Source organism: Ovis aries, chromosome Y (genome assembly GCF_016772045.2).
Source record: "Ovis aries strain OAR_USU_Benz2616 breed Rambouillet chromosome Y, ARS-UI_Ramb_v3.0, whole genome shotgun sequence".
In the NCBI taxonomy this organism is placed as follows: Eukaryota; Metazoa; Chordata; class Mammalia; order Artiodactyla; family Bovidae; genus Ovis; species Ovis aries.
The window spans coordinates 669,583-697,429 of NC_082741.1; the positions used below are offsets into that span (position 1 = coordinate 669,583).

A 27,847-nucleotide genomic window follows, 5' to 3' on the forward strand; every position below is an offset into this window, starting at 1 on the left:
GGAGGGAATCGAGGAGAAGGAAAGAGGAACCCAGCCGAAGGTGTCTGGTCGTGCCGTCCACGGGCCATCACCGTCGGGTGAGGAAGAGAGGCATCAGGACGCTCAGATGTGGCAGCCTCGCGGGAGAGCGATGGGGACTGCAGGTTGGCAGATGCGAGATAGGGCGTGTGTGTCGCAGGGGAGGGGTGGAACCCGGTCCCCCTTGACCCCCGGGGTCCTCGAAAGTGCCATTTCCCTGCTTCTGTTGCTGCCATTGATGGCGGGTGCTCCAGGTGGGTCAGAAAAAGTGCTCTGCTGTGGGCTAAGTTACTTGAGTCGTGTCCGACTGTTTGCGACCCCGTGGACTGTAGCCCTCCCAGGCTTCTCCAGGGGATTCTCTGGAGTGGGTGGCCATGCCCTCCTCCAGGGGATCTTCCTGACCCAGGGGTCAACCCTGGGTCTCCTGCATGGGCAGGCGGATTCTGTAACGAGCGCACCACCTGGGAAGCCTTTCGGATGCGGGGCGCCCAGGCAGACAGTGTGACCGGTGAGCAGTAACCGGCGGGCGCTGCATTCTCAGGTCCGAATGCGCCTGCGGGGAGTTGGCCAGGTTGGGGTGGGCGATTTTGGAGTTCCCCGGGCCAGCCCGTGCCTGTCGGGATTGGAATGAGGCTTGGCTTTGCAAGCTGTGTGTGCTGCAGTGATGGGGGTCCGTCGGGGTTACAGGTGCTGCCTGGGACGCTGGCATTGTGTTCTGTGTGGCTCAGCTGGTAAAGAATCTGCCTGCAGTGCAGGAGACCCTGGTTCGATTCCTGGGACGGGAAGATCTGCTGGAGAAGTGAAAAGCTACCCACTCCAGTATTCTGGCCAGGAGGATCCCATGGGCTGTATATGTATAGTCCACGGGGTCACAAAGAGTTGGACACGACTGAGCGACTCTGACTCACACACTCCCTGGCATGCGTAAAAGCACGGTGAGCTCCATAGGCAAGCTCGTGCAAGGGTCCCCATTGGAGCGGCTTCCTGGTTACCCAGCCCCCTCCCCAGGGTGTGTCCTGAATCTGAAAGATGGTGTCAGCCCCTCCAACATGGTTGTAAAACTGAAATGGGGAAAGAAAGCGCGGCCTGGTGATCACCAAAACAAGAAGGGAAAGCGGGCATGAAAAGCAAAGGATGACTCAATTCCATGTATAGGAAGCGTAGTCCATGGAGGCAGAAAGTGGCTTCGTGGTTGGAGGGGCCGGGGGACGAGAGCTGGAGGCGTCTCCCTTGGGGAGACGGGAAGGTTCTGCAACCAGGCTTTGCGGATGTGCTGAGTGTCGCCGAGTTGTACAAGGGGGCTTCCCTGGAGGCTCAGTGGTAAAGAATCCGTCTGCCGATGCAGGAGACGTGAGTTCCATCCCTGGTTCGGGAAGCTCCCCTGGAGAAGGAAGTGGCAACCGACCCCAGTGTTCTTGCCTGGAGAATCACCATGGACAGAGGAGCCTGGGGGGCTGCAGTCCATGGGGTCGCAGAGAGTCGGACACGACTTAGTGACTGAACACACTGGCTTGCATCCCGTGTGAATTTAGCCTGAATTTTTTTTTTTTTAAAGGGCAAAATTAAGTGAAACAGCGATGAGATTTCTGTGGATTTCGGTCTTCTGACCACTTCTGTGAGGCTCCTGGAAGCGCCTCGTAGGATGGGAGTGTCAATTAAACCAGGGATTGGCTGAATAAGATACATCATGTTGCTATTCAGTCGCTCAGTCGTGTCTGACTCTTTGCGACCCCAGGGACTGCAGCACGCAGGCCTCCCTGTCCATCACCAACTCCCGGAGCTTGCTGAAACTCATGTCCATTGAGTCGGTGAGGCCATCCAACCATCTCATCCCCTGTCGTCCCCTTCTCCTCCCGCCTTCAATCTTTCCCAGCATCAGGGTCTTTTCTAATGAGTCAGCTCTTTACATCAGGTGGCCAAAGGGTTGGAGCTTCAGCTTCAGCATCAGTCCTTCCAGTGAATATTTAGGAGCGATTTCCTTTTGGATGGACTGGTTGGATCTCCTTGCAGTCCAAGGGACTCTCAAGAGCCTTCTCCAGGATCTTGACACATCACGGTCCTGACTATTTCACACTCCTTGCAGAGTCTCCTTCGGAGGGTTTCTCACAACCCTTGACCAGAAGCCGGGGTTCTGCGATGAACTGATGATTTAAAGCGAGCCACTTTTGGGGATGGATTTCTGTGTCCCTTTGTGGTATATGAGAACTCTTTTTTTTCAGCCAGGGTTACAGCAGTTTCTGGTTTTTGCTCCATCACGATGAGCAGGAAGCTGACGGGAGTTCAGTGCACAGGAAGTTAGTGAGGAAGCTGCGGTGAAGGGTGTTGATGAGTCCGGTGGGTGAGGGGGGTCGCGTGGGTAACCCCTCTGCGTGTCCACCCCCGACCACCACCCGGAGGCCGGTACGACGCTCTGCCCTGCGGAGGAGAAAGCTGGACTCAGGGAGCTTGATAAGACAGGTGCTGCCGTCACCAAGGAGGTGGGGAGATGGGTCAGGCTGTGGTTCCCTCCCCCCACCGCCCTGCACCCACGGCCTGTCCCCCTCATCTCCCGTTAAGCAAAGCTCAGACCGCAGACATTTCGCAAATTGCAGATGTGAAAATCCAAGAGCTGTGGGGGGGTGTTGATTGAGGAAGATCCTCCCGGAGAGGTTCCGGGGTGCCTCAGGCAGACAGCCACACCCCCTCCCGAGTGCAGGAAGCAGCCTCCCCCCACGGGTGGGGATCAGACAGCAGACCCCCGAGAAAGACGAAGTCTGTGTGGGGCAGGGTCTTGGGGGGACAGTCCCTGGGGCAGGGGAACAGGAGATGACGGTCAGGTGGGAAAGTTGGAACCGCTCTGGTGGGTGGTTTGGTTTGGTTTGGTTTGGTTTTTCCTCTGTGATGTCCAGTGAGGTTCCCTGGGGGGACGGGGTTGAAGGTGAGTGGGCAGGAATCTGAGGCTGGGTGCCTGTCCCCAGGTGTGCTGACGGACAGGTGTCCCTGTCCTTAAGGAGGGAGGGTGTTTGTGGCCCTCCACGCTTGGCATCCAGCCGAGAGGACCTTGTGAAAACGCAGACGGTCTGAGTGAGTCTGAGAATAGAAGGCGGCAGAGGATTAAACGTAGGAGGCCAAGGGAACTCATTAGCAGAGACGCTGGGGCTGTCACGCGGGGTGGGAGCTTCTCGGGTGGCTCAGCAGTTAAAAAAAAAAAAAAAGTGTCTGCAAGGCAGAAGATGCAGGAAGTGCCGTAGGTTCGATTCCTGGGTCGGAAGATGCCCTGGAGGAGGGCATGGCAACACTGCAGTGTTCTGGCCTGGAGAATCCCATGCACGGAGGAGCCGGGCGGGCTGCAGTCCACGGGCTCGCAAGGGTCAGATATGACTGAGTGACTCAGCGGGAGGGGCTGGTCTGGAGCGCGTGCAGGGTCAGCAGAGCGCGACCGCCGTGAACGGGCCTCCGAGACATCACCCGGGGGGACTGGGCGTGCGAGCGCAGCTGGGGTGCGGGGACCTGGGGGGGTCTTTGCCAGTGGAGACACCCACGGGAGCCAAGAGGTTCCCCCAGGGTAGACGCCTGTGTCGCCAGATGGGAGACACGGGCCAAGAATAGGATGCCGTGGAGAACGCGGGCCGGTGGTCTGCGGGGTGGTGTGTCCCACAAGGGGGCCCGAGAGCCTCAGGGGAGGGTGGACGAAGCCCCCTGGGTGGGGACTGAAGGCACTGAGCTGGACGTGCGTCCGAGATGCAAGGTCCTTGCAGCAGAGCGGAGCTGCAGCTGAGTGGAGGCGTGGAAGACGGTGTGTGAGGACCACAGGGAGGAAGGGAAGATGGAAGGAGACCCGAACGATGCAGGGATGCAGGAAAGGGGAGAAAAAGAAGGGAGAGATGGAGGGAAACAGGCAAGGAGGGAAGAAGATCGGAGGGGGAAAAAAGAAAAACAGAAAACCCTTGTCATTCATCAACATCAACCCCCAGGAAAGGAACTCCACAACAGACAGAAGCCACCTTCAGACCGAAAGAGCCCATAAACCCAAGGACGTGATAGAAAATAGGGCCGTGCCTGGCAAAATAAGCACAGAGAGGCAGAAACCTTGGGGAAAAGGTGGAGTTCAAAGGATGGGATTCCCGGGAGCACAAAGACATGAGGGGGTCTGCAAGAACTGAGCTCAAGACAAATGGAGATTTGCGCTGTAGACAAATTGAAAGGCACGTTGCTAGTGGTAGCAGTACCGGAAAGGGATCAGCACGTCCCAAAGCAGCCGGGTCTGATTCCTGGTGGCCCCGTGGACGCGAGCCCCGCCAGGCTCCTCTGTCCGTGGGAGGGATTCTCCAGGCGGGAACGCTGGGGCGGGTTGCCGCGCCCTCCTCCAGGGGCATCTTGCCGGCCCAGGAATCGAAACCTAGTCCCCGGCATTGGCAGCCGGGCTCTTCACCACCTGAGCTACCAGCAAAGCCCAACCGAGAAACGCTGCTGGGGAATCGGTGGGCACGTCCGCGGCTGCTACCCCAAACGCAGCTGCACAATCGGGGGTTTTCCCTAGAGTGTGGCTTTGTGGGGGATAGAGCATGGCACCTTGGTAGTTTTTATTTTCTTTTTAAGTTTAATTTTTTGATTTTTATATTTTTGCCCGAGATGTGTGGCATGTGAGATCCTAGTTCCCCAACTAGTGATGGAACCGGAGCCCACTGCGTGGGAAGCTCGCCATCTTAACCCCTGGACTACCAGGGAAGTCCCTAAATTTTTTCTTTAATGTTAGTCGAGTTTATTTGCTTAGGGCGAGCGTAGGTTTGCAGAAACACGAGGTTCGGAAAGTGTTGGGAATTCCTGCCTACCCACTTCCTCCTGCAGTTAGTTCCCCAGTGATGGACGCCAAGCGTCAGTGTGGAACGCCTCTTACAATTGATGGAGCAAGTCTGACGCCATATTCTTGACTCAAAGTCACAATTTGCACCAGGGGTCACTCTTGCTGTTGTCCAAAACTTTGGCCACCAGATGCGAAGAACTGCCTCATTGGAAAAGACCCTGGTGCTGGGAGAGATTGAGGGCAGGAGGAGAAGGGGGAGACAGAGGATGAGATGGCTGGATGGCATCACCGACTCGATGGACATGAGTTTGAGTCAACTCCAGGTGTTGGTGATGGACGGGGAGGCCTGGCGTGCTGCAGTCCATGGGGTCACAAAGAGTCGGACGCGACTGGGCGAGTGAGATGAGCTGAACTTGCGGTTGGATCTTCTGTGGGTTTGGACAAATGTGTGATGGCCTGTATCCATCATTACAGCAGAATATTTCCGCTGCCCTAAAAGTTTCCTGCACCTGTTCATCCCTCCTGTTCTCATAACCCCTGAGAACCAATGATGCTTTCTCTATCTGCATTGTTCTTCACCTGCTCAGTCGAGTCCGACTCTCTGGGACCCCATGGGCTGTAGCCCACCAGACTCTCTGGGACCCCATGGGCTGTAGCCCACCAGACTCTCTGGGACCTCATGGGCTGTAGCCCACCAGACTCTCTGGGACCCCATGGGCTGTAGCCCACCAGACTCTCTGGGACCCCATGGGCTGTAGCCCGCCAGACTCCTCCGTCCATGGGATTCTCCGGGCAGGAATACTGGAGTGGGTGGCCATCCCCTCCTCCAGGGGATCTTCCCCACCCAGGGATCGAACCAGAATCTCACGTCTCCTGTGTTGGCAGGCAGATTCTTTACCACTACGCCACCTGGGAAGCCCTTGCACTTTGAACCCTTTTTTTCAAATTGTCTTTTTAGTTAATTTATTTTTTTTAGCTGCAGCGTGTACCATGGGGGATCTTGGGACACCGATCGGGGATCCCCTGCAGTCCCCTGCGTTGGGAGGACAGGGTCTTAACCACTCTAATCAAGTGACCCAAGCTGCTGGCCAGGTCAGCGTGCCGATGCTGACCATCACTCTGGAGAGAGTCCTGTATTGTTGGGGTTTTTCCCCCCCCCCATCTCCCTGGGGAAACATCACTGGTGTCCACATCAAGAGTCCCACGAAGGCTGGTTTTTCTCTCCCCGCAGACCTGCATCATCTGGGCAGCCCCACGAGTCTCCTGGCGACGGCTTTCCTCCTCTCTGTGGTGCTCGACTCCGCGTGGCTCCTCACCCAGGAGCAGCAGGGTGAGTACGTGGATGTGCCTGACCTCTTTCTGCTTCCCCCATTCCCCTGACTCCAGCTTCAGGGACACATGCCTGTCAGTGCAGTTCAGTCGCTCAGTTGCGTCCGACTCTCTGCGACCCCATGGACTGCAGCACGCCAGGCCTCCCTGTCCATCACCAACTCCTGGAGTTCACTCAGACTCATCTCCATCGAGTCAGTGATGCCATCCAGCCATCTCATCCTCTGTCGTCCCCTTCTCCTCCCGCCTTCAATCTTCCCCAGCACCAGGGTCTTTTCAAATGAGTCAGCTCTTCACATCAGGTGGCCAAAGGATTGGAGTTTCAGCTTCAGCATCAGTCCTTCCAATGAATGTTCAGGACTGATTGCCTTTAGGGTGGACTGGTTGGATCTCCTTGCAGTCTGAGGGACTCTCAAGAGTCTTCTCCAACACCACAGTTCAAAAGCATCCATTCTTCAGCCCTCAGCTTTCTTTAGGGTCCAGCTCTCACATCCATTCACGACCACTGGGAGAACCACAGCCTTGACTGGACGGGCCTTTGTTGGCAAGCCTGTGGCTGTGTCTGGTTTCATGATTGTCCGTCTCTTCAACAGTCTGCTGGCATCATTCCTCCTGTGTGCTCACCCCTTGTGGTGATGTGAACGGTCCCCCTCCCCTCCTGCAGGCACAGCTGCTGGTGCCCGACTCCCTTCCCGTGACGAGATGGAATTAGCTCGCCTCTGCTCCTTCTCGCTCGGCTGGTCTTCATTTATTTTCACAGTAGACGTCTCCACTGGGCCTGCCCTGGTGGCTCAGTGGTAAAGAATCTGCCTGCAGTGAAGGAGACACGGGTTCCATCCCTGGGTCGGGAAGACCCCGCTGAAGGAGGGCATGGCAACCCACTCCCGTGTTCTTGCCTGGAGAATCCCACGGACAGAGGAGCCTGGTGGGCTGCAGTCCGGGGGGTCACAAACACTCAGACGTGGCTTAGTGACTGTACGGCAACAGAGACGTCTCCACTTGGAGAAAGGGGCAGGGAGGAGAGACGGGACAGAGGGTAGGGGACAAAGAGGATTTGACAGAGGTGGGTGGCAGTGATCCCCAACGCCGATCTTTGCTTGCAAGACCTGAGACGAATTGCTTAAGTGGGCGTGGAGTTGGGAAAAGGGGCGTTTCTTGATTCCTGAGGTCACGTCTTGCAGATCTCCCAGCCGTGAAGCCAGACGCCAGTCTAAATGTGAAGTTTGACCCACAGACGACGAAGCTGACTTGGGACTGCAAGGAAAACACCACCTATGGGGAGTGTGCACTGATTCACAAGGAGAAGGGGCTGATTAAGAAAAAGGTAAGGTGGCTTGGCGATGAGGTTGAGCAAAGTCCGGGAGACGGTGAAGGACAAGGGAGGCCCGGCGTGGCTGCGGTCCCTGGGGTCACAAAGAGTCGGACGTGAGTGAGCCACTGAGCTACAACAACGAGGTCGATTGCACAGGCCCCATTGCTGTCCTTTGTAGACCTCTCCCACTCCAGTACTCTTGCCTAGAAACTCGAATGGACGGAGGAGCCTGGTGTCCACGGGGTCGCAAAGAGTTGGACACGACTGAGCGACTTCACTTCTCAGCAAGCATGAGAGAGTGACCTGGGGATACGTCAAGGAAGTCACGGTTCGAGCTTCACCTCGTGCCCAGTATGTGTTCAGTAGGCTGACTCCCTGGGGGAGCCACGTTCTTTTTGCTCAGTTGGTCCCCATGCTGCACTTGATCCTGAGAAAGAAATAGCATTCGCTCCGCCTGTGGCATGGAATCAAAGTAAACAGACTGCCTTGGATACAATCTAAACAGGACACTCCTGAGGGAATGATGCCTGTGAGATAAGGCAGGAAAAGTCAGTCCCGTAGAAGTGGGTATGGGGACTTCCCTGCTGGTGAAGACTTTGAGTTTCCAGTAGAGGGGGTTGTAGGTTCAGTTCCCGGGTCTGGAAACTAACATTCCCACAGGCTGCACGGTGTTGCCAAAAACACAAGGAGGGGATGTGTGCGGTTCCAAAAAAAAATGTAAAGCGATGAGGGCACACAGAACAGGCCAACCTGCATCCCTTGGGAGTTTGTGAGAACTAGAGGCTCCCAGACCTCACCCGGGAATCGTGTAACCAGACTGTACGTTTTCACAAGATCCCTGGCGAGCTCCAGGCGGGTTCGGAGGGAGGTTCAATATGTATGCTTTTAGCCGACTCACACTGTTGCAGCAGAAACTAACAGAACATTGTAAAGCAATGTGCTTCTCCCTTCAGTCCCGTCTGACTCTCTGTGACCCCATGGACTGCAGCCCACCAGGCTCCTCTGTCCGTGGGATTCTCCGGGCAAGAATACTGAAGAGGGTTGCCAGGCCCTCCTCCAGAGGATCTTTGCGACCCAGGGATTGAACCTGGGTCTCCTGTATTGCAGGCGGATTCTTTACCCACTGAGCCACCTGGGAAGCCAAAAGCCATTATACTCCAATTAAAAATATATATAAATATTTTTTTTTCTTAAAAAGGTGAGCTCTGAACACTGACTTTCTGAACCTTGCTAGCGGGCCTCTTCTCAAAGAAGGTACCTGGGTGAGACTTCACACAGGGAGGTGTTTGTCGTGACCAGGGTCAGCGCAGGAGCAAAGACCGAGGAGGACGAGAGGAAAGAGGACAGGTTCTTAACCCACTGGCTGGTTGCATCTCTCCAGGTCAAACACAGTGATTGCCAGTGCACATTTCCAGACTGCTCTCTGCACGGGGGAGTCACGCTCACCGTTGAAGTGAGTGTCAACCAGAGACGGCTTTCAGAGATGCTGGTCTACACTAACCCAGGTAGGGAGAGCACGGGCCGGGGTGACCCTTCTCCTCCCCGCGAGCATTCAGACTCCCTTGTTCCGCCTTTTTCCGTTTGATGGACATATTCTTGACACACAGGGATTGTGTACGTCTGAGGATGTTTTTGGCTCTGTTTAGTCATTTTGGTGATTTTCTTTTTGGCCGTTCCTTTGCCGCTTGTGGAATCTGACTTCCCTGACCGGGGATGGAACCCAGGCCCATAGCAGTGAAAGTGTGGCGCCCTAACCAGGGGACCGCCAGGGAGCTCCCACATTTGCTGTTTGGATGCGTGCATGCCTTCTGAAGTGCTACCAGCTAAGAAACAGCCAAGGAACAGGAATCCAGTTCTTCGAGCTGTTCACGTGCCTATTCTCCTGCGTGTGTTTTTGCTGCTTGGGTTTTTTTTTTTGTGGTGAGAACCCTTCAGGGATCTTCTCTCTTCTGTTCAGTTCATTCACTTCAGTTGCGTCCGACTCTGCGACCCCATGGACTGCAGCACGCCAGGCCTCCCTATCCATCACCAACTCCCGGAGCTTGCTCACACTCGTGTCCATTGACTCAGTGATACCATCCACCCATCTCATCCTCTGTCGTCCCCTCCTCCTCCCGCCTTCAATCTTTCCCAGCATCAGGGTCTTTTCCAGTGAGTCAGCTCTTCGCATCAGGTGGCCAAAGCATTGGAGTTTCAGCTTCAGCATCAGTCTTTCCAATGAATATTTAGGACGGATTTCCTTTAGGATGGACTGGTTGGATCTCCTTGCAGTCCAAGGGACTCTCAAGAGTCTTCTCCAACACCTCAGTTCAAAAACATCCGTTCTTTGGCACTCAGCTTTCTTTATCATCCAGCTCTCACATCCATATGTGACTACTGGGAAAACCACAGCTTTGACTAGACGGACCTTTGGCGCCAAAGTAGTGTCTCTGCCTTTTAATATGCTGTCTAGGTTGGTCATAGCTGTTCTTCCAAGGAGCAAGCGTCTTTTAATTTCATTTCCTTTCTCTTAGGGAATTTCAAGCGGACGATACAGTATTGTCAACTGTATCCGCCAGCATGGGTGTTAGACCCCTGGAACGTTGTCTTATTTTTTTTGGGGAAGAGTCTGAGGAGGACTGATATTGATTCTTCTTTGAAGCATGAAGCCATCGGGTCCATCCCTCTTTAAATGCCATTGTTTTCTTTCTGTCCCTTCCCAGGTAAGGAGGGCACAGCTGCCGAAAACTTCTCCTGTGTTATCTACGACGCGGATTTCATGAACTGCAGCTGGGCCAAGGGCCGAGCGGCTCCCGAGGACGTCCAGTATTTTTTGTACGTGCGATCAAAGTAAGTGTAGACCTCATGTAGACAACCCTGGGAGATGCCTTCAGGAAGGGAAAAACTGCCCTGATGGTTCTCTGAACGTTTGGGGACCTGACAGGAAAAGAATCGAGAGGGAATGTCCTCGTTACCTGAAAGACTCGGGGACGCACGTGGGATGTCACCTCCGAGACCTCTCGGGGTTAACGTCGTACAGTTACTTCCTGGTTAACGGTACCAGCCAAGAAGCAGGAATCCAGTTCTTTGACTCAGTTTTGCTGCTAAAGGAAATAGGTGAGAACAACCACCCGGAATTTAAAACCACTGCTTAGTTAGATGTGATGGAATTTGTGTAGGCATCTGCATGGAAATTCCTGGAAAGGCTGTGATAAATGACCACAGACTGGGAGGCTTAAAACGATGGGGATGGATTGTCCCAGGGCTCTGGAGGCCAGAAATCTTGGTCCCTTGTGCAGCGTCTGAAACAACCCCCGCTCCCACGTCTGTGTGCTAGCTCCTGGTGACAGCCAGCAGCCCTTGGCTTATACATGAATTATTGCAGCTTCTGAACCTGCGCCCTCCTCCCGGTGAACTCGGGAGCTCCCCTTCGTGTCGGGATGGGAGAAAGGGGTCTCCCCTCCGTGGACCAGGGGAGGCATTCCGCATCAGAGGTGCCGCCGGGGGTCTCGTTACAGAGCAGTACAACCCACCTGACAATATCAGCGTCCAGTGCAATGCGTCCCACTGCCTCATCCAGTGGGAAAAGCCCAGGACGCGACAGGCACGGTCCAACAGGGAGCTCCAGTACCAGCTGGACATCGAGAGATGGGTAAGCGGGCTCGGCGCCGGGCAGGGCAGTGAGGCTCAGGGAGCCTGGCAGCCAGCCCCGCAGGGCGACCGGAGGAGCGGGGGCACGAGAGGGGGGCGCAGACGGGTGAGCGTCGGGGAAGATCCAGGGCCCAGGGGCGCGGAACTGCTGGGCGCCGGGGGAATCCAGGGTGTGCGCCAAGGCCCCTGGGCCCGGTGTGGACGGGGTGAGCCATCTGAAACCTGCTTGGCTAGACCCAGTGTAGACAACGCTCTTTGGCTCCAACCCCACATGGCGACCCATCTTAGATGCGAGCCCTCTAATCCAAGGCCATCAGAACCCAGTGTAGACGGGGTGAGCTGTCAAACCCATCTGCCTAGACCCAGTGTAATCAATGATCCTCAGTTCCAGCATACATGGGAACCGATTTTAAACAAGAGCCCTGTACTCCAAGTCAGCTGGACCCAGTGTAGACAGGGAGAGACCCTCTACTCACGGCCCCCTGGACCCAGTATAGACACGGACACACCCTCTCCTCACGGCCCCCTGGATGCAGTGTAGACACGAGAGACCCTCTCCTCACGGCCCCCTGGACGCAGTGTAGACACGAGACGCCTCTCCTCACAGCCCCCTGGACCCAGGGTAGACACGAGAGGCCGTCTCCTCACGGCCCCCTGGACCCAGGGTAGACACGAGAGGCCGTCTCCTCACGGCCCCCTGGACCCAGGGTAGACACGAGAGGCCGTCTCCTCACGGCCCCCTGGACCCAGTGTAGACACGAGACGCCTCTCCTCACGGCCCCCTGGACCCAGGGTAGACACGAGAGGCCGTCTCCTCACGGCCCCCTGGACCCAGGGTAGACACAAGAGGCCGTCTCCTCACAGCCCCCTGGACCCAGTGTAGACACGAGACGCCCTCTCCTCACGAACTCCTGGACCCAGTGTAGACACGAGAGACCCTCTCCTCACGGCCCCCTGGACCCAGTGTAGACACGAGACGCCCTCTCCTCACGGCCCCCTGGACCCAGTGTAGACACGAGAGGCCCTCTCCTCACGGCCCCCTGGACCCAGTGTAGACACGAGAGGCCGTCTCCTCACGGCCCCCTGGACCCAGTGTAGACACGAGAGGCCGTCTCCTCACAGCCTCCTGGACCCAGTGTAGACACGAGACGCCTCTCCTCACAGCCCCCTGGACCCAGGGTAGACACGAGAGGCCGTCTCCTCACGGCCCCCTGGACCCAGTGTAGACACGAGAGGCCGTCTCCTCACGGCCCCCTGGACCCAGGGTAGACACGGAGACAACCTCTCCTCACGGCCCCCTGGACCCAGTGTAGACACAAGAGGCCGTCTCCTCACGGCCCCCTGGACCCAGTGTAGACACGGAGACAACCTCTCCTCACGGCCCCCTGGACGCAGTGTAGACACGAGAGGCCGTCTCCTCACGGCCCCCTGGACCCAGTGTAGACACGGAGACACCCTCTCCTCACGGCCCCCTGGACCCAGTGTAGACACGAGAGGCCGTCTCCTCACGAACTCCTGGACCCAGTGTAGACACGAGACGCCCTCTCCTCACGGCCCCCTGGACCCAGTGTAGACACGAGACGCCCTCTCCTCACAGCCCCCTGGACCCAGTGTAGACACGAGAGGCCGTCTCCTCACGGCCCCCTGGACCCAGTGTAGACACGAGACGCCCTCTCCTCACGGCCCCCTGGACCCAGTGTAGACACGAGACGCCCTCTCCTCACGAACTCCTGGACCCAGTGTAGACACGAGACGCCCTCTCCTCACGGCCCCCTGGACCCAGTGTAGACACGAGACGCCTCTCCTCACAGCCCCCTGGACCCAGGGTAGACACGAGAGGCCGTCTCCTCACGGCCCCCTGGACCCAGTGTAGACACGAGAGGCCGTCTCCTCACGGCCCCCTGGACCCAGGGTAGACACGAGAGGCCCTCTCCTCACGGCCCCCTGGACCCAGGGTAGACACGAGAGACCCTCTCCTCACGGCCCCCTGGACCCAGGGTAGACACAAGAGGCCCTCTCCTCACGAACTCCTGGACCCAGTGTAGACACGAGACGCCCTCTCCTCACGGCCCCCTGGACCCAGTGTAGACACGAGACGCCTCTCCTCACAGCCCCCTGGACCCAGGGTAGACACGAGAGGCCGTCTCCTCACGGCCCCCTGGACCCAGTGTAGACACGAGAGGCCGTCTCCTCACGGCCCCCTGGACCCAGGGTAGACACGAGAGGCCCTCTCCTCACGAACTCCTGGACCCAGTGTAGACACGAGAGACCCTCTCCTCACGGCCCCCTGGACCCAGTGTAGACACGAGACGCCCTCTCCTCACGGCCCCCTGGACCCAGTGTAGACACGAGAGGCCCTCTCCTCACGGCCCCCTGGACCCAGTGTAGACACGAGAGGCCGTCTCCTCACGGCCCCCTGGACCCAGTGTAGACACGAGAGGCCGTCTCCTCACAGCCTCCTGGACCCAGTGTAGACACGAGACGCCTCTCCTCACAGCCCCCTGGACCCAGGGTAGACACGAGAGGCCGTCTCCTCACGGCCCCCTGGACCCAGTGTAGACACGAGAGGCCGTCTCCTCACGGCCCCCTGGACCCAGGGTAGACACGGAGACAACCTCTCCTCACGGCCCCCTGGACCCAGTGTAGACACAAGAGGCCGTCTCCTCACGGCCCCCTGGACCCAGTGTAGACACGGAGACAACCTCTCCTCACGGCCCCCTGGACGCAGTGTAGACACGAGAGGCCGTCTCCTCACGGCCCCCTGGACCCAGTGTAGACACGGAGACACCCTCTCCTCACGGCCCCCTGGACCCAGTGTAGACACGAGAGGCCGTCTCCTCACGAACTCCTGGACCCAGTGTAGACACGAGACGCCCTCTCCTCACGGCCCCCTGGACCCAGTGTAGACACGAGACGCCCTCTCCTCACGAACTCCTGGACCCAGTGTAGACACGAGACGCCCTCTCCTCACGGCCCCCTGGACCCAGTGTAGACACGAGACGCCTCTCCTCACAGCCCCCTGGACCCAGGGTAGACACGAGAGGCCGTCTCCTCACGGCCCCCTGGACCCAGTGTAGACACGAGAGGCCGTCTCCTCACGGCCCCCTGGACCCAGGGTAGACACGAGAGGCCCTCTCCTCACGGCCCCCTGGACCCAGGGTAGACACGAGAGACCCTCTCCTCACGGCCCCCTGGACCCAGGGTAGACACAAGAGGCCCTCTCCTCACGAACTCCTGGACCCAGTGTAGACACGAGACGCCCTCTCCTCACGGCCCCCTGGACCCAGTGTAGACACGAGACGCCTCTCCTCACAGCCCCCTGGACCCAGGGTAGACACGAGAGGCCGTCTCCTCACGGCCCCCTGGACCCAGTGTAGACACGAGAGGCCGTCTCCTCACGGCCCCCTGGACCCAGGGTAGACACGAGAGGCCCTCTCCTCACGAACTCCTGGACCCAGTGTAGACACGAGAGACCCTCTCCTCACGGCCCCCTGGACCCAGTGTAGACACGAGACGCCCTCTCCTCACGGCCCCCTGGACCCAGTGTAGACACGAGAGGCCCTCTCCTCACGAACTCCTGGACCCAGTGTAGACACGAGACGCCCTCTCCTCACGGCCCCCTGGACCCAGTGTAGACACGAGACGCCCTCTCCTCACGGCCCCCTGGACCCAGTGTAGACACGGAGACAACCTCTCCTCACAGCCCCCTGGACCCAGTGTAGACATGAGAGGCCGTCTCCTCACGGCCCCCTGGACCCAGTGTAGACACGAGAGACCGTCTCCTCACAGCCTCCTGGACCCAGTGTAGACTCGGAGACGCCCTCTCCTCACGGCCCCCTGGACCCAGTGTAGACATGGAGATGCCCTCTCCTCTCGGCCCCCTGGACCCAGTGTAGACAGTGTGGACCCTCTCCTCACGTCCAGCCTGACCCAGTGTAGACACTGAGATCCTGTCTTCTCCAAGCCCATGTGGGTTCTTAGTAAGATCCACCTGCAGGTCAGTTTCCTAAGGAGCCCTGCAGCAGCGCCACCCTCTGTCCTGTGGATAGGTTTCCCCCTTCTTGTGATGCCAACTCCCGCTTGGGAAGAATATAAGGGGCTCAACCCTTTGTTGGCCACTCTTGGTTTTGTTTTTTGTTGACTTCCTGGAAAGGCGAGATGGGGTGAGATCTATTAGCAGTTTCAAAATGGAGAAAAGTCAATATTCTGTTTTGCTTTGTTTTTTCCTAGCGTGATACCAGCAGCAGCAGAAGTCAGCTGGTGAGTGACAGTGCTGACCCAGCATCACCCTTGTAGTTCAATCCTGCCTGGGTGTGGGCATGCCCAGGCGCTTCAGTCGTGGCCGACTCTTTGTGACCCCATGGACTGTAGCCCACCAGGCCTCTCTGTCCCTGGGACTCTCCGGGCAAGGATACTGGAGTGGGTTGCCATACCCTCCTCCAGGGGAATCTTCGTGACCGGAGGATCGAACTTGCATCTGCCTACGTCTCCCGCATCACAGGTGGATTCTTTACTCACACAGCCTCCAGGGAAGCCCCAGTTTAATCATACAGTAGCCGTCAATGGACACACACCAACTGACGTTGTTCCAGCGGTGGCCTGGATGGGGATGACATAAAAGTCAGATGATGGGGTTTCCCGAGAGCTGTGGTCTGCGATGTTTTTGGTACCAGGGACCAGCTGTGTAGGAGACAGATTTTGCATGGACAGCGAGGGATGGTTTGGGGTGATTTAAGAAGAAGAAGAAGAAGATGGTTTAAGGATGATTGAAGAGCGTCGCGTTTACTGTGCACTTCGCGTCTGTTATTGCCTGAGCTCTACCTCAGGTCTTGAGGCCTTAGGTCCCAGAGGCTGAGGACCCCTGCCTTTGCACATCATCTGGGCAGTGCTATAGCGGCACCCCTAGGTACCACTGGGGTGGGGCCTCCCCCTTCTATCCATGCTGGTCCAGGAAATACTCCTTGAAGTATCACAGAGGTGATTGCCTCCCTCAAAACTCCTCTCGAGGTTGGTCATCAGAGTACTTTTTGTTGATTTTTTTCTGAGCTTCACCACCACTGTGACCTCGGTATCATCCCCTGTCCGATGAGGAACGTGAACTCGGTCCTCTGAACATCCTTCGCGGGGCCGTCATCCGTCTGTGGGTCTGTGCACATCCTCTTCAGCTCGTGAACTGTTGCTGTGTCTGTCCTGAACGATCCCAGAAGCCCCAGGAGTAGCCACTCAGAAAATGCAGGACGATCACCCACTCTATTTATCTGAGCGTCTCTCTGAACTATTCAGGACGCAAATTACAACATTCACGCCCAGATTGGGAGGCTGTGGGCTTAAATTTACCACTTCAGTTGGGCAACTGAAAACACACAGCCCTCACTCTTTCTCAACACAGGTGGCACCTCTAACTTTCTGCTTTCTCCAAAGATTGTAGTATTTGGTGACTCCGGGAACAGATACAACTTTCCGAAGCCGGGATCCAAAGCAAAACATACTGTGAAGATAAGGACGGCGGACGCCCGGAAAGCCCGCTGGGGTGCCTGGAGCCCGCCCGTTGAGTTCGGTAGGTGTCCTGAGACCGTGCCCGGACAGGTGCTGGCATTCTGAGGCCTTCTCTGAGCCGTTCTGGGAAGAGTTCCCGTCCCCGAGCCCCTGGTGACACTGTCCCCCTGGCGTCAGCAACACCTAGTGAGTGAAAGTGAAAGTTACCCAGTCGTGTCCGACTCTCTGTGACCCCGTGGACTGTAGCCCACCAGGCTCCTCTGTCCATGGGATTGCCCAGGCAAGAATCCTGGAGTGCGTTGCCATACCCTCCTCCAGGGGATCTTCCCGACCCAGGGATTGAACCCGGGTCTCCTGCACTGCAGGCAGATTCTTTACTGTCTGAGCCACCAGGCAAATTTAATTTAACTATGGGCAAGAAAATTAATTTAAACTATGGGCAAGAAAAAAAAAAAAATGTTGACTTTTCCCAGAGTACAGTTCTGAACAGACTTGACTCACTTCCACATGATATATATATATTTTTTGGTTTCACCTGCCATCCGCAATATGCACTTTTGACAACTGATGTATCGCTTAAAAGAAAAGATAACTGCTTTGCTTAACAAGTCACATTTGTTCTGTGTGTACTGAGAAGTGTTGTAACAGGGAACGCGTCCATCGGGTTATAATCACTCTGATAGACTGAGAGTTTCTCGTTGTGTTTTGGACTATTCACAGATGAAAAATGTGCCCTGGTTAAGAAAAATAATTTTGGAGAAGGAAATGGCAACCCACTCCAGTATTCTTGCCTGGGAAATCCCATGGACAGGGGAACCTGGCGGGCTGCAGTCCATGGGGTCGCAAAGAGTCGGACACAGCTGAGCGACTAACACAGAGAAACGAAAATAGCTTATTGTAAAGAGCACTTACTCTAAATGACACGTGAAATGAAAGCTTAAGGATAGATGGGACGGGACTTCTCTCCTGGTCCAGCAGTCAAGATCTGCCTTCCAACGCAGGGGATGTGTGTTCGATCCCGGGTCGGGGAGCTAAGACCTCACATGCCTTCAGGGGAAAAGGCCAAAGCATAACACAGAGGCCATAAGGAATTCCCTGGCTGTCGAGAGGCTAAGAGGCTTCCCTCCCAGTGTTCAATCCCTGGTCATGGAACTCGATCCCTCGTGCCGCAGCTAAGCCCCAGCACAGTCAAATAAGGGAATAAATATTAAAAGAATTAATATTGTAATAAATTCACCAAATGGGAGTGAATGGAGTTTACAACTGTTTGCCTGGAACTGTTCATCCTCTTCAGCTACTGAGCCTTTCTTCTGTCCATTTTAAAATCAAATGGTCTTTAGGTTGCTATGTTCTAAGAGTGCTTCGGGGGTTTTGAACATGCTCTGGGGCTCATCTCTTGTTCAGTTGCTCAGTCGAGTCCAGCTCTTTGCGACGCCATGGACCGCAGCACACCAGGCCTCCCTGTCCATCACTGTCTCCTGGAGTTTGCTGAAACTCACGTCCATCGCGTTGGTGATGCCATCCCACCATCTCATCCTCTCGACCCCTTCTCCTCCCGCCTTCAATAGCATCAGGGTCTCTTCCAGTGAGTCAGCTCTTTGCATCAGGTGGCCAAAGTATTGGAGTTTCAACTTCAGCATCAGTCCTTCCAGTGAATACTCAGGACTGATCTCCTTTAGGATGGACTGGTTGGATCTCCTTGCAGTGCAAGGGACTCCTAAGAGTCTTCTCCAGCCTCACAGTTGGAAAGCATCAATTCTTCGGCACTCTGCCTTCTTTTTGGTCCAGCTCTCACATCCGTACATGACTACTGGAAAAAACGGTAGCTTTGACTAGACGGACCTTTGTCGGCAAAGTACAGTCTACTGTCTCACAGACGTTTTCTGTGAAAGCTCCGGGTTAGGGTACTCCGTAGATTTCCCTTCTTGTGAGGCTTGTCTGGTGGCTCAGACGGTAAAGAATCGGCCTGCAATTCAGGAGACACAGGTTTGGTCCCTGCTTGGGGAAGATCCTCTGAAGGAGGACATGGCAGCCCACTCCAGTATTCTTGCCTGGAGAATCCCATGGACAGAGGAGCCTGGCGGGCTGCAGTCCACGGGGCCGCAAAGGGTAAGACGTGGCAGAGAGACTAATGCTTTCAGTTTCCCTGGCCGAATTTCCTCGTCCGCGAGCCCGTGAGCTGGCTGAGTGAGGGCAGCGGCTCCCCCTCGCCTTCGGGGTCCCTGGCATGTCCCCCCGCTCTGTCTTCCCCAGGCTCCGAAGAACCAGAGTCCAGCCTGGTGTACATCTACGTTATGGTGGTTCTGGGGACCCTCGTCTGTGGCCTGACCCTCGGCTGCCTTTTCAAAAGGTAACCCCGGGGAGTCCCGGGTTGGCTAACCCCCGTGTCTAAAGTCACCCTGCCCCTATCGGCTTACAGAGATGAGAAGGCAGCCTGCAAACGCCCCCAGGCGGTCCAAGCCGCCGTGTAGGTTTTCCATGAGAAAATCTGTCTGGGGAAAACAGTGTTGACTTAAAAAAAAATTGTACAATGTGAATGTTGCGAGTTTATGTTTTCTTGGGGGCAAAATTAGGACCATGGGCTTCCCTGGGGGCTCAATGGTGAAGAATCCGTCTGCAGTGCAGGAGACCTGGGTTTGATCCCTGGGCTGGGAAGATCCCCTGGAGGAGAGCATGGCAACCCACTCCAGGATTCTCGCCTGGAGCATCCCATGGACAGAGGAGCCTGGAGGGCTACAGTCCACGGGGTCGCAGATGGTCAGACACGACTGAGCGGCTGAATGAACAAAGGACTGAATGAAGGGTTGCAGCCCGGGACACAGCGCCTCGGATAGCTCTGAGGAGCTGCTGCAAAGAGGCAGGGGAGGCAGGTTGGCGTATATGTGATTTTGCTGAAGCGGGAGTTCACGCAATCAAGCATATATATTTTTTCTTTGCAGAATATCTCTGCTAGTCATGGGGAGCAGACATCACCGTGAAGCGTTTCATTGCTTGTCTAGCTGTGAGAAGAGTTGGGCTCATAAAATGGGTTCCTGAGAATATCTAACTATTTGAAGACCTGTCCTGCCAGTTTTGTTTTGGTTTTTTTTCCTCCAGAGCACGAGTGGCTCATGTCTGCTCTCCACCCTGAACTTCTTTCAGGAGGTGATTGAACCTCAGCAGCTGCAGAAGCAGCTGGTTTAATCCTTGTAGAGACAGATGAAGTTTTGAAAGAGTGAGTCGCTCAGTCGTGCCCGACTCTTTGCAACCCCGTGGACCATAGCCCGCCAGGCTCCTCCGTCCGTGGGATTCTCCAGGCGGGAATCCTGGAGTGGGTTGCCATGCCCTCTTCCAGGGGATCTTCCCGAACCAAGGGTCAAACCCAGCTGTCCTGCACTGCAGGCGGATTCTTTAGCGTGCGAGTCAGCAGGAAAGCCCCCTTACAGCTCAGCTGTGCTCCAGGGCCCGGCTTCCATGTTTTTCGAAGCATCTGGAATTCTTGGAATGTTCCTCCTTGACAGACTTCTCTTTTCCCATAGCGTGTTACTCAGCCCCAGCTCCCAGGCCACTACAGGCCGCGTCCCCCCGCCACAGGGACCCCGCTAGCCTTTTTCCTGTCATATGAGCTCAGCAATCACGAAGGCTCTCTCAGACGCCCCGGAAGGAAGCCTGGCGTGTGCAGAATAAAGCTTGCGAGCTCTGCAGAGCCACAGGGAGATTTGGCTCATGGGGAGACCCTCCTGCAGGGCGTGTGGGTCCCATGGGCGTTGACCCGAGGCATCTTTGTCACCAGGCTCCCCCACCCCCACCATTGTTGGGTATCCTGTGTCTCCCCAGAGACAAGGGGAGACCCTGAGTGCCTGCTGCAATAAGCTGCAAGGCATCGCGGTGTTTGGAACATGAGGAAGACCGTGGGCAGCCCGACCACGGATGGTAGAGGCAGGAGCACGGGTCATGTTTTAACACCAAAGACTGATTTTAATCAAAAGCTGTGTGACTTCCTGTGGCTGCCGGAACCAGTGACCACAGCTGGGGGGCTTAAAACCACAGACATCCATCCTGCCCCAGTCCCAGGGACAAGACGTCTGAGGTCAGGGTGTCCCAGGGCTGAGCTCCCTGCAGAGGCTCCCGGGGAGGGTCCTCCCCGCCTCTTCCAGCTTCTGGGGGCTCCGGGCGTCCATCCCTGGGCTGGTGGCCGCCTCCCTCCCGTCTCCGCCTCCGTCTCCACGTGGCTTCTCCGCTGCATCCGTGTCTCTCCTCTTCGCTGTCTTATAAGGACCCTGTCCCTGGGTTTAGGGCCACCCCCATCCAGGAGGACCTCATCTCAGACCCTTCACTCCATCACAGCTGCGGAGACCCCATTTCATAACAAGCTCCCTGTCCCAGGCTTCAGGACTCGAGTGGATCTTTGGGGCCACCGTTCAGCTCAGCACAGCATCTTACGAGGTCACACAGTTGGCTCCTTGTCGTGAGAGCGAAAATAAGTGCCCGTGTGTTTGTTCAGCACCACTGAGACGCTGGGGCACCATGGAATAGCCCTAAAAATGCGTGCCATCCACAGCAAGCTGGTCAGTCTGGAATCGTGGTCTTCAAGGCTGGGTATGTCTCCCAGCCTTTTAAAACCAGAGAGCGTGGATTCCTCCAAGCTGCTCAAGACTGGGCACATACCACCACTGCCGTCTCTGCACCCAAGACAGTGAATGTTCAGTTCAGTTCAGTTGCTCAGTCGTGTCCGACTCGTTGCGACCCCATGGACTGCAGCATGCCAGGCCTCCCTGTCCTTCACCAGCTCCTGGAGTTTGCTCAAACTCCTGTCTATCGAGTCGGTGATGCCACCCAACCATCTCATCCTCTGTCGTCCAGTACTCTGGTTTCTCTTCAAAGACAGTGAATGAAGGTTCTGGAAATATCTTCCTAGGCATTTCTTAAGTACATCCGCAAAGGGTATATTATATTCTCTGGAGTGTATGATTGGAGGCCATCCTTCTGTGATTTTTTTTTTTTAAGATTTTTTTTTTTGGTGGATCATTATTATTTTTTTTAACGTCTCTCCTTTTCTTTTATTTTTGGAGTTTGAAGTTTTTATGTTGTAAATTGAAGAAAGTAGGGAAAACCACTAGACCGTTCAGGTATGACCTAAATCAAATCCCTTATGATTATACAGTGGAAGTGAGAAATAGATTTAAGGGCCTAGATCTGATAGAGTGCCTGATGAACTATGGACGGAGGACATTGTTCAGGAGACAGGGATCAAGACCATCCCCATGATAAAGAAATGCAAAAAAGGCAAAATGGCTGTCTGGGGAGGCCTTACAAATAGCTGTGAGAAGAAGAGAAGCAAAAAGCAAAGGAGAAAAGGAAAGATACAAGCATCTGAATGCAGAGTTCCAAAGAATAGCAAGGAGAGATAAGAAAGCCTTCCTCAGCAATCAATGCAAAGAAATAGAGGAAAACAACAGAATGGGAAAGACTAGAGATCTCTTCAAGAAAATTAGAGACACCAAGGGAATATTTCATGCAAAGATGGGCTCAATAAAGGACAGAAATGGTATGGACCTAACAGAATCAGAAGATGCTAAGAAGAGATGGTAAGAATACACAGAAGAACTGTACAAAAAAGATCTTCATGACCAAGATACTCACGATGGTGTGATCACTCACCTAGAGCCAGACATCCTGTAATGTGAAGTCAAGTGGGCCTTAGAAAGCATCACTATGAACAAAGCTAGTGGAGATGATGGAATTCCAGTTGAGCTGTTTCAAATCCTGAAAGATGATGCTGTGAAAGTGCTGTATTCAATGTGCCAGCAAATTTGGAAAACTCAGCAGTGGCCACAGGACTGGAAAAGGTCAGTTTTCATTCCAATCCCAAAGAAAGGCAATACCAAAGAATGCTCAAACTACTGCACAATTGCACTCATCTCACATGCTAGTAAAGTAATGGTCAAAATTCTCCAAGCCAGGCTTCAGCAATACGTGAACCGTGAACTTCCAGATGTTCAAGCTCGTTTTAGAAAAAGCAAAGGAACCAGAGATTAAATTGCCAATATCCGCTGGATCATCGAAAAAGCAAGAGAGTTCCAGAAAAACATCTATTTCTGTCTTATTGACTATGCCAAAGCCTTTGTGTGGATCACAATAAACTGTGGAAAATTCTGAAAGAGATGGGAATACCAGACCACCTGACCTGCCTCTTGAGCAACCTATATGCAGGTCAGGAAGCAACAGTTAGAACTGGACATGGAACAACAGACTGGTTCGAAATAGGGAAAGGAGTATGTCAAGGCTGTATATTGTCACCCTGCTTATTTAACTTCTATGCAGAGTACATCATGAGAAATGCTGGGCTGGAAGAAGCACAAGCTGGAATCAAGATTGCCAGGAGAAATATCAATAACCTCAGATATGCAGATGACACCACCCTTATGGCAGAAAGTGAAGAGGAGCTAAAAAGCCTCTTGATGAAAGTGAAAGAGGAGAGTGAAAAAGTTGGCTTAAAGCTCAACATTCAGAAAACGAAGATCATGGCATCCAGTCTCATCACTTCGTGGGAAATAGATTGGGAAACCGTGGAAACAGTGTCAGACTTTATTTTTGGGGCTCCAGAATCACTGCAGATGGTGACTGCAGCCATGAAGTTAAAGGACGCTTACTCCTTGAAAGGAAAGTTATGACCAACCTAGATAGCATATTCAAAAGCAGAGACATGACTTCGCCAACAAAGGTCCGTCTAGTCCTGGCTATGGTTTTTCCAGTGGTCATGTATGGATATGAGAGTTGGACTATAAAGAAAGCTAAACACCGAAGAATTGATGCTTTTCCACTGTGGTGTTGGAGAAGACTCTTGAGAGTCCCTTGGACTGCAAGGAGATTCAACCAGTCCATCCTAAAGGAGATTAGTCCTGGGTGTTCTTTGGAAGGACTGATGGTAAAGCTGAAACTCCAGTACTTTGGCCACCTCATGCGAAGAGCTGACTCACTGGAAAAGACTCTGATGCTGGGAGGGATTGGGGGCAGGAGGAGAAGGGGACAACAGAGGATGAGATGGCTGGATGGCATCACCGACTCGATGGACATGAGTGTGGGTGAACTCCGGGAGTTGGTGATGGACAGGGAGGCCTGGAGCGCTGCGATTCATGGGGTCCTGAAGAGTCGGACGTGACTGAGGGACTGAACTGAACTGAGCTGAGAGCCAGTAAACAATGTTGCGATGGTTTCGGGTGGACAGCAAAGGGATTCAGGCATCCACACACATGTATCCACTCTCCCCAAACTCCCCTCCCATCCAGGCTGCCACGTGACATTGAGCAGAGTTCCCTGTGCTGTCCAGCAGGTTCTTGTTGGTTCTCCATGTTAAATACAGCAGTGTGTCCATGTCCACCCCTAATTCCCTGACTATCCCTTCCCCCATCCTTCCCCCTGGGAACCATAAGGTTATTACAGAGTATTGAGCAGAGGTCCCTGTGCTAGACAGCAGGTCCTTGCTGGTTCTCCATGTTACATACAGCAGTGTGTCCATGTCCATCCCAGACTCCCTGACTGTCCCTTTCCCCATCCTTCCCCCTGGGAACCATAAGGTTATTACAGAGTATTGAGCAGAGTTCCCTGTGCTGTCCAGCAGGTCCTTGCTGATTCTCCGTGTTAAACACAGCAGTGTGTCCATGTCCATCCCAAGCTCCCTGACTAGCCTTCTTCCCATCTCCCTACTCCCTCGTAATGATAAGTTGGTTTTCTAAGTCTGTGAGTCTCTTTCTGTTTTGTAGGTAAGTTGGCATCATTTCCTTTTAGACTCCACATGTAAGGGAAGCCACACGATATTTCTCCTTCTCTGTCTGACTGACTTCACTCAGTATGACAATCTCTGGGTCCATCCATGTTGCTGTAAATGGCATTGTTTCATTCTTTTTAACAGTTGCATAATAGTCCATCGTGTATATATACCATGATGTACATCATTTTTAAAGTGTTTACTGAATTGGTTACAATCGTGCTTCCGTTTTATGGTGTTTTTTTGTCTGCAAGGTATGTGGGATCGTAGCTTCCTGACCAGGGATCACACTGGCACCCCAGGGCCCGAACTCACACCCCCTGCCTTGGAAGGTGACATCTTAACTCCCGGACCTCCAGGGGAAGTCTCCCCTACTATGATTCTTAAAGGGAACTGTTCTGAAGACGTGAGTCCAGAGGGCGTGTTTGTACTTAACATAGAGTGCCTCTGCTCTGGGAGCCAGGACAAAAGTGTGGGCCTGTCCATCTTCTCTTCATCTCGTCTCTTATCTCCCCAGGTTCCTCAAGACCCACAGGTTATTCCCTCCGGTTCCACAGATCAAAGATAAATTGAATGATAACCAACAAGTCGACCACGAGGTATGTCCGGGATGAGTGAGGGGGCAGCCACGATGGACAGGTGGGGAACGGTGAGCCCAGAAGCTCGTCTGTGCCCAGCCAAAGCTGAGGTCCACAGGAGGAGGCTGGAATCACGTGTCCTGCTCGCTGGCTTTCTCCGGGGCAGGGTGGGGGTGGGTGGGGGTTTCGTCTGCAAGCTGTGTCCGGGGAAATTAGCCTGGTTGTGGAGAAGGAGGAGGAGAGAAGGGGAAGATGGGGATGGCAGAGACAGAGACAGACCTAACGAGGTCCAGCCAGATCTCTAGCACACAGAGGGGACGAAAAACAATAAGGAACAGGAGACGAGAGACAGACTGAACGGGGCGCAGCCAGATCTCCAGGGGGCAGCACACAGGATGAAAAAGGACACAGGACAAGACAAACTCCGCCCCCACCCCCCAATATGTAGCGCTTCCCTGGTGGCTCAGATAGTAAAGAACCCGCCTGCAATGTGGGAGACACTGGTTCGGTCCCTGGTTTGGGAAGATCCCCTGGAGAAGGGGAATGGCAACCCACTCCAGTATTCTTGGGCTTCTCTTGTGGCTGAGATGGTTAAAAAAAAAGAAAAAAAAATCCACATGCAATGAGGGAGACCTGGGTTTGATTCCCTGGGTTGGGAAGATCCCCTAGAGGATGGAATGGCAACCCACTTTAGTATTCTTGCCTGGAGAATCCTCATGGGTAGAGGAGATCCTGGTGGGTTATATATACTCCATGGGGTCGCCAAGAGTTGGACACAGCTGAGCGACTAACACTTTCACTTTCAAATGTGGGAAACCCTCCCCTGCACTTGGGTTCACCCGTCGAGCCCATCTTCCCGAGGCAGGGACTGCGTCAGCCTCCTCCACATTCTGCCGTCACGCCCTGGTGGGTTCCTGGGGAGGTCTAGGGTCCCGCGACACTCTCCTTCCGAGCTCTGAGCTCCGTGCGGTCCCAGCAAATGTGGTACGCGAGTCTCAGACGTCCCTCCCCCAACTCATCTGCCGCCGATGAGCTCCCACTCGGAGACTGGGCTCCCGTTTCTGTCTAAACCCTCCACTTCCGTGGGGCCTCCGGGGGCTTCTGGGGAGTTGACATCCCTGCCTTTCTCCCCCATCAGATGCTATGGGAGAAGTTTACACACGAAGCGGGAAAAGGTGACAAGGAAGAGGTCTTAACCGTGGAGACAGTCTCAGAAGCCCCAGCGAAACTGTGAATTCCAGGCATCTCCATACCCGGGACTTTCTAGAAGCTGTTTACTTTTTTAAAAATATTTTTTAAACATTTCTTAAGTATTTTATTTACTGTTTTCGATTGAAGCTTTTTTAAATTGTTGTGTTTTTATAGCATTCTATCTTTTTGTTCTTTTAACGAGGCTTCCCAGGGAGTCAGCGGTAAAGTACTCGCCTGTGAATTGAAGAAACTCAGGTTCGATTCCTGGGTCGGAAAGAATCCCTGGAGAAGGAAATGGCAACTCACTCCAGTATTCTTGCCTGGAGAATCCCATGGACAGAGGAGCCTGGGATCCTCTATGGGGTCATGAAGAACTGAACATGAATGACCAACTAATCAACAACTGTTTTTTTTACTCTAAAAGATAATGTCCTGTTTCTCAAAGGTGCTTTTGTAGCTGGAGGGATGTCTGAATGCCTTTCAAATCTGAACAACTTAATGCACCTCTCAGCGCCTCCTGGAACCCCATCCCCTCATCACACGCAGGTGTCCAGACTGCCAGTGGCCGCTGGGGCTGGAACGCCGTCTCCCCTGCCTCTGCTTTTACTGGCGGACAGAATACATCCTCCTGTCTTGGTTTTTCTTTTTTTTCCTGTATCAGCTGCAGTTTAGAAAGAAATGAGTTTCCAGAGGCTACTGTAAGAGGACCTCCCTGACGGACTTGGCGTGCCAGGAATCTATCCGTTAACAGCTCGTACGGTCTCCTGTGTAATTCTTTTAACAGTCTCTGTGATGACCTGACCCCCAGGCGGGTGGTCCACGACCCAGTCTCCGTCTCGGGATCCTGGCATTCATCACCGCTGTTAACTTCCTTGTATCAGAAGGCAACCCGTTTGTGGATTCCAGGATTTAGGATATCACTGGGGATGTTATTCCGTCCACCACACGGGGAGGGGACGCAGACGTCCTTGGGGGCATTTTTCTGTCCACCGCATGGTGTCCCAAAGAGGGGAGGTTCGCTGAGCCGGGAGCCGTCCCCAGACCTGCAGATTCAAACGTCACCCTCTGGGCGTGGAGGCCCCTTTCCCCCGACCCTCCTTCCCCCTCATAACATGTCCTGTGCATTCCTCCTGTTCCCCTGGAATCCTCCACCAAAACCAGCTGAGTCGTACACTTTTTGCACAAACCGGCAAAGCCTTTTTTGTTTTTGTTTTTAAAACTCCGGTCTTTTCGCGAGCTTTGTGAGCCATTTTAGCCAATTACCCAGCCCCACGGTGCGGGTCTTGGGAAGCCTGACTTACAAGCTGGTCAGTCGGAAGTCTGGGCTGCCTGGGACCCCCCGCCCTTCCCCAGGAGGGGTCTGAAGAGACTGGGATCAGAAGCCTTGGGGAGCCGGTTTTTCATGCTGGAAAATGACCTGGAAGCTGACACACAGCCAGGTGAAAACGCATCGGGGCTAGAAATCGTCTGGACGCCACAGCTGTGTCGTTTTAACACGTGGATATTACGGAACTCAGGAAACATGAGCTATTTGCTGTTTCTGTTTGTACACACATTGCTTTTATTTCATTTTTTTAGATTCCAAAAGGATGGTTGCCAATGGGGAAAGGCAGGTAGGGTTCATGGGCGGGGGAGCAGGGTAATTTAGATGTTTGGGGTTAAAAGTGTGAACTGTAAATTGATCAATGGATATAAAGTGTTAGACGTAAAATAGATAAGCAGCAGAGATTTATGGTATACCTCAGGGAATCAGGTAATCCTAT

The 27,847-nt window shown here is 54.4% G+C and overlaps 1 protein-coding gene across 6 annotated transcripts; it reads left to right on the plus strand.

The window, feature by feature from the left end:
- The first annotated feature begins 55 nt into the window (after positions 1-55).
- On the plus strand, positions 56-27,623 carry LOC101115509 (granulocyte-macrophage colony-stimulating factor receptor subunit alpha). Of its 6 annotated transcripts, none has more exons than XM_060408577.1 (12): positions 56-272; positions 6,033-6,131; positions 7,312-7,454; positions 8,824-8,947; positions 10,145-10,271; positions 10,366-10,538; positions 10,940-11,073; positions 15,303-15,332; positions 16,494-16,629; positions 18,822-18,918; positions 24,833-24,914; positions 26,032-27,623. In XM_060408577.1, exons 1-12 carry the CDS (start codon positions 107-109, stop codon positions 26,125-26,127), a joined length of 1,407 nt encoding a protein of 468 aa, XP_060264560.1. In that variant the 5' UTR covers positions 56-106; the 3' UTR covers positions 26,128-27,623. The 6 variants fall into 6 exon arrangements, with proteins under 6 accessions (XP_060264560.1, XP_060264558.1, XP_060264561.1 ...); XM_060408575.1 differs by having other exon boundaries at positions 56-143; XM_060408578.1 differs by lacking the exon at positions 18,822-18,918 and adding an exon at positions 24,570-24,721 and having other exon boundaries at positions 56-143; positions 26,032-26,073.
- The last annotated feature ends 224 nt before the right edge of the window (positions 27,624-27,847 follow it).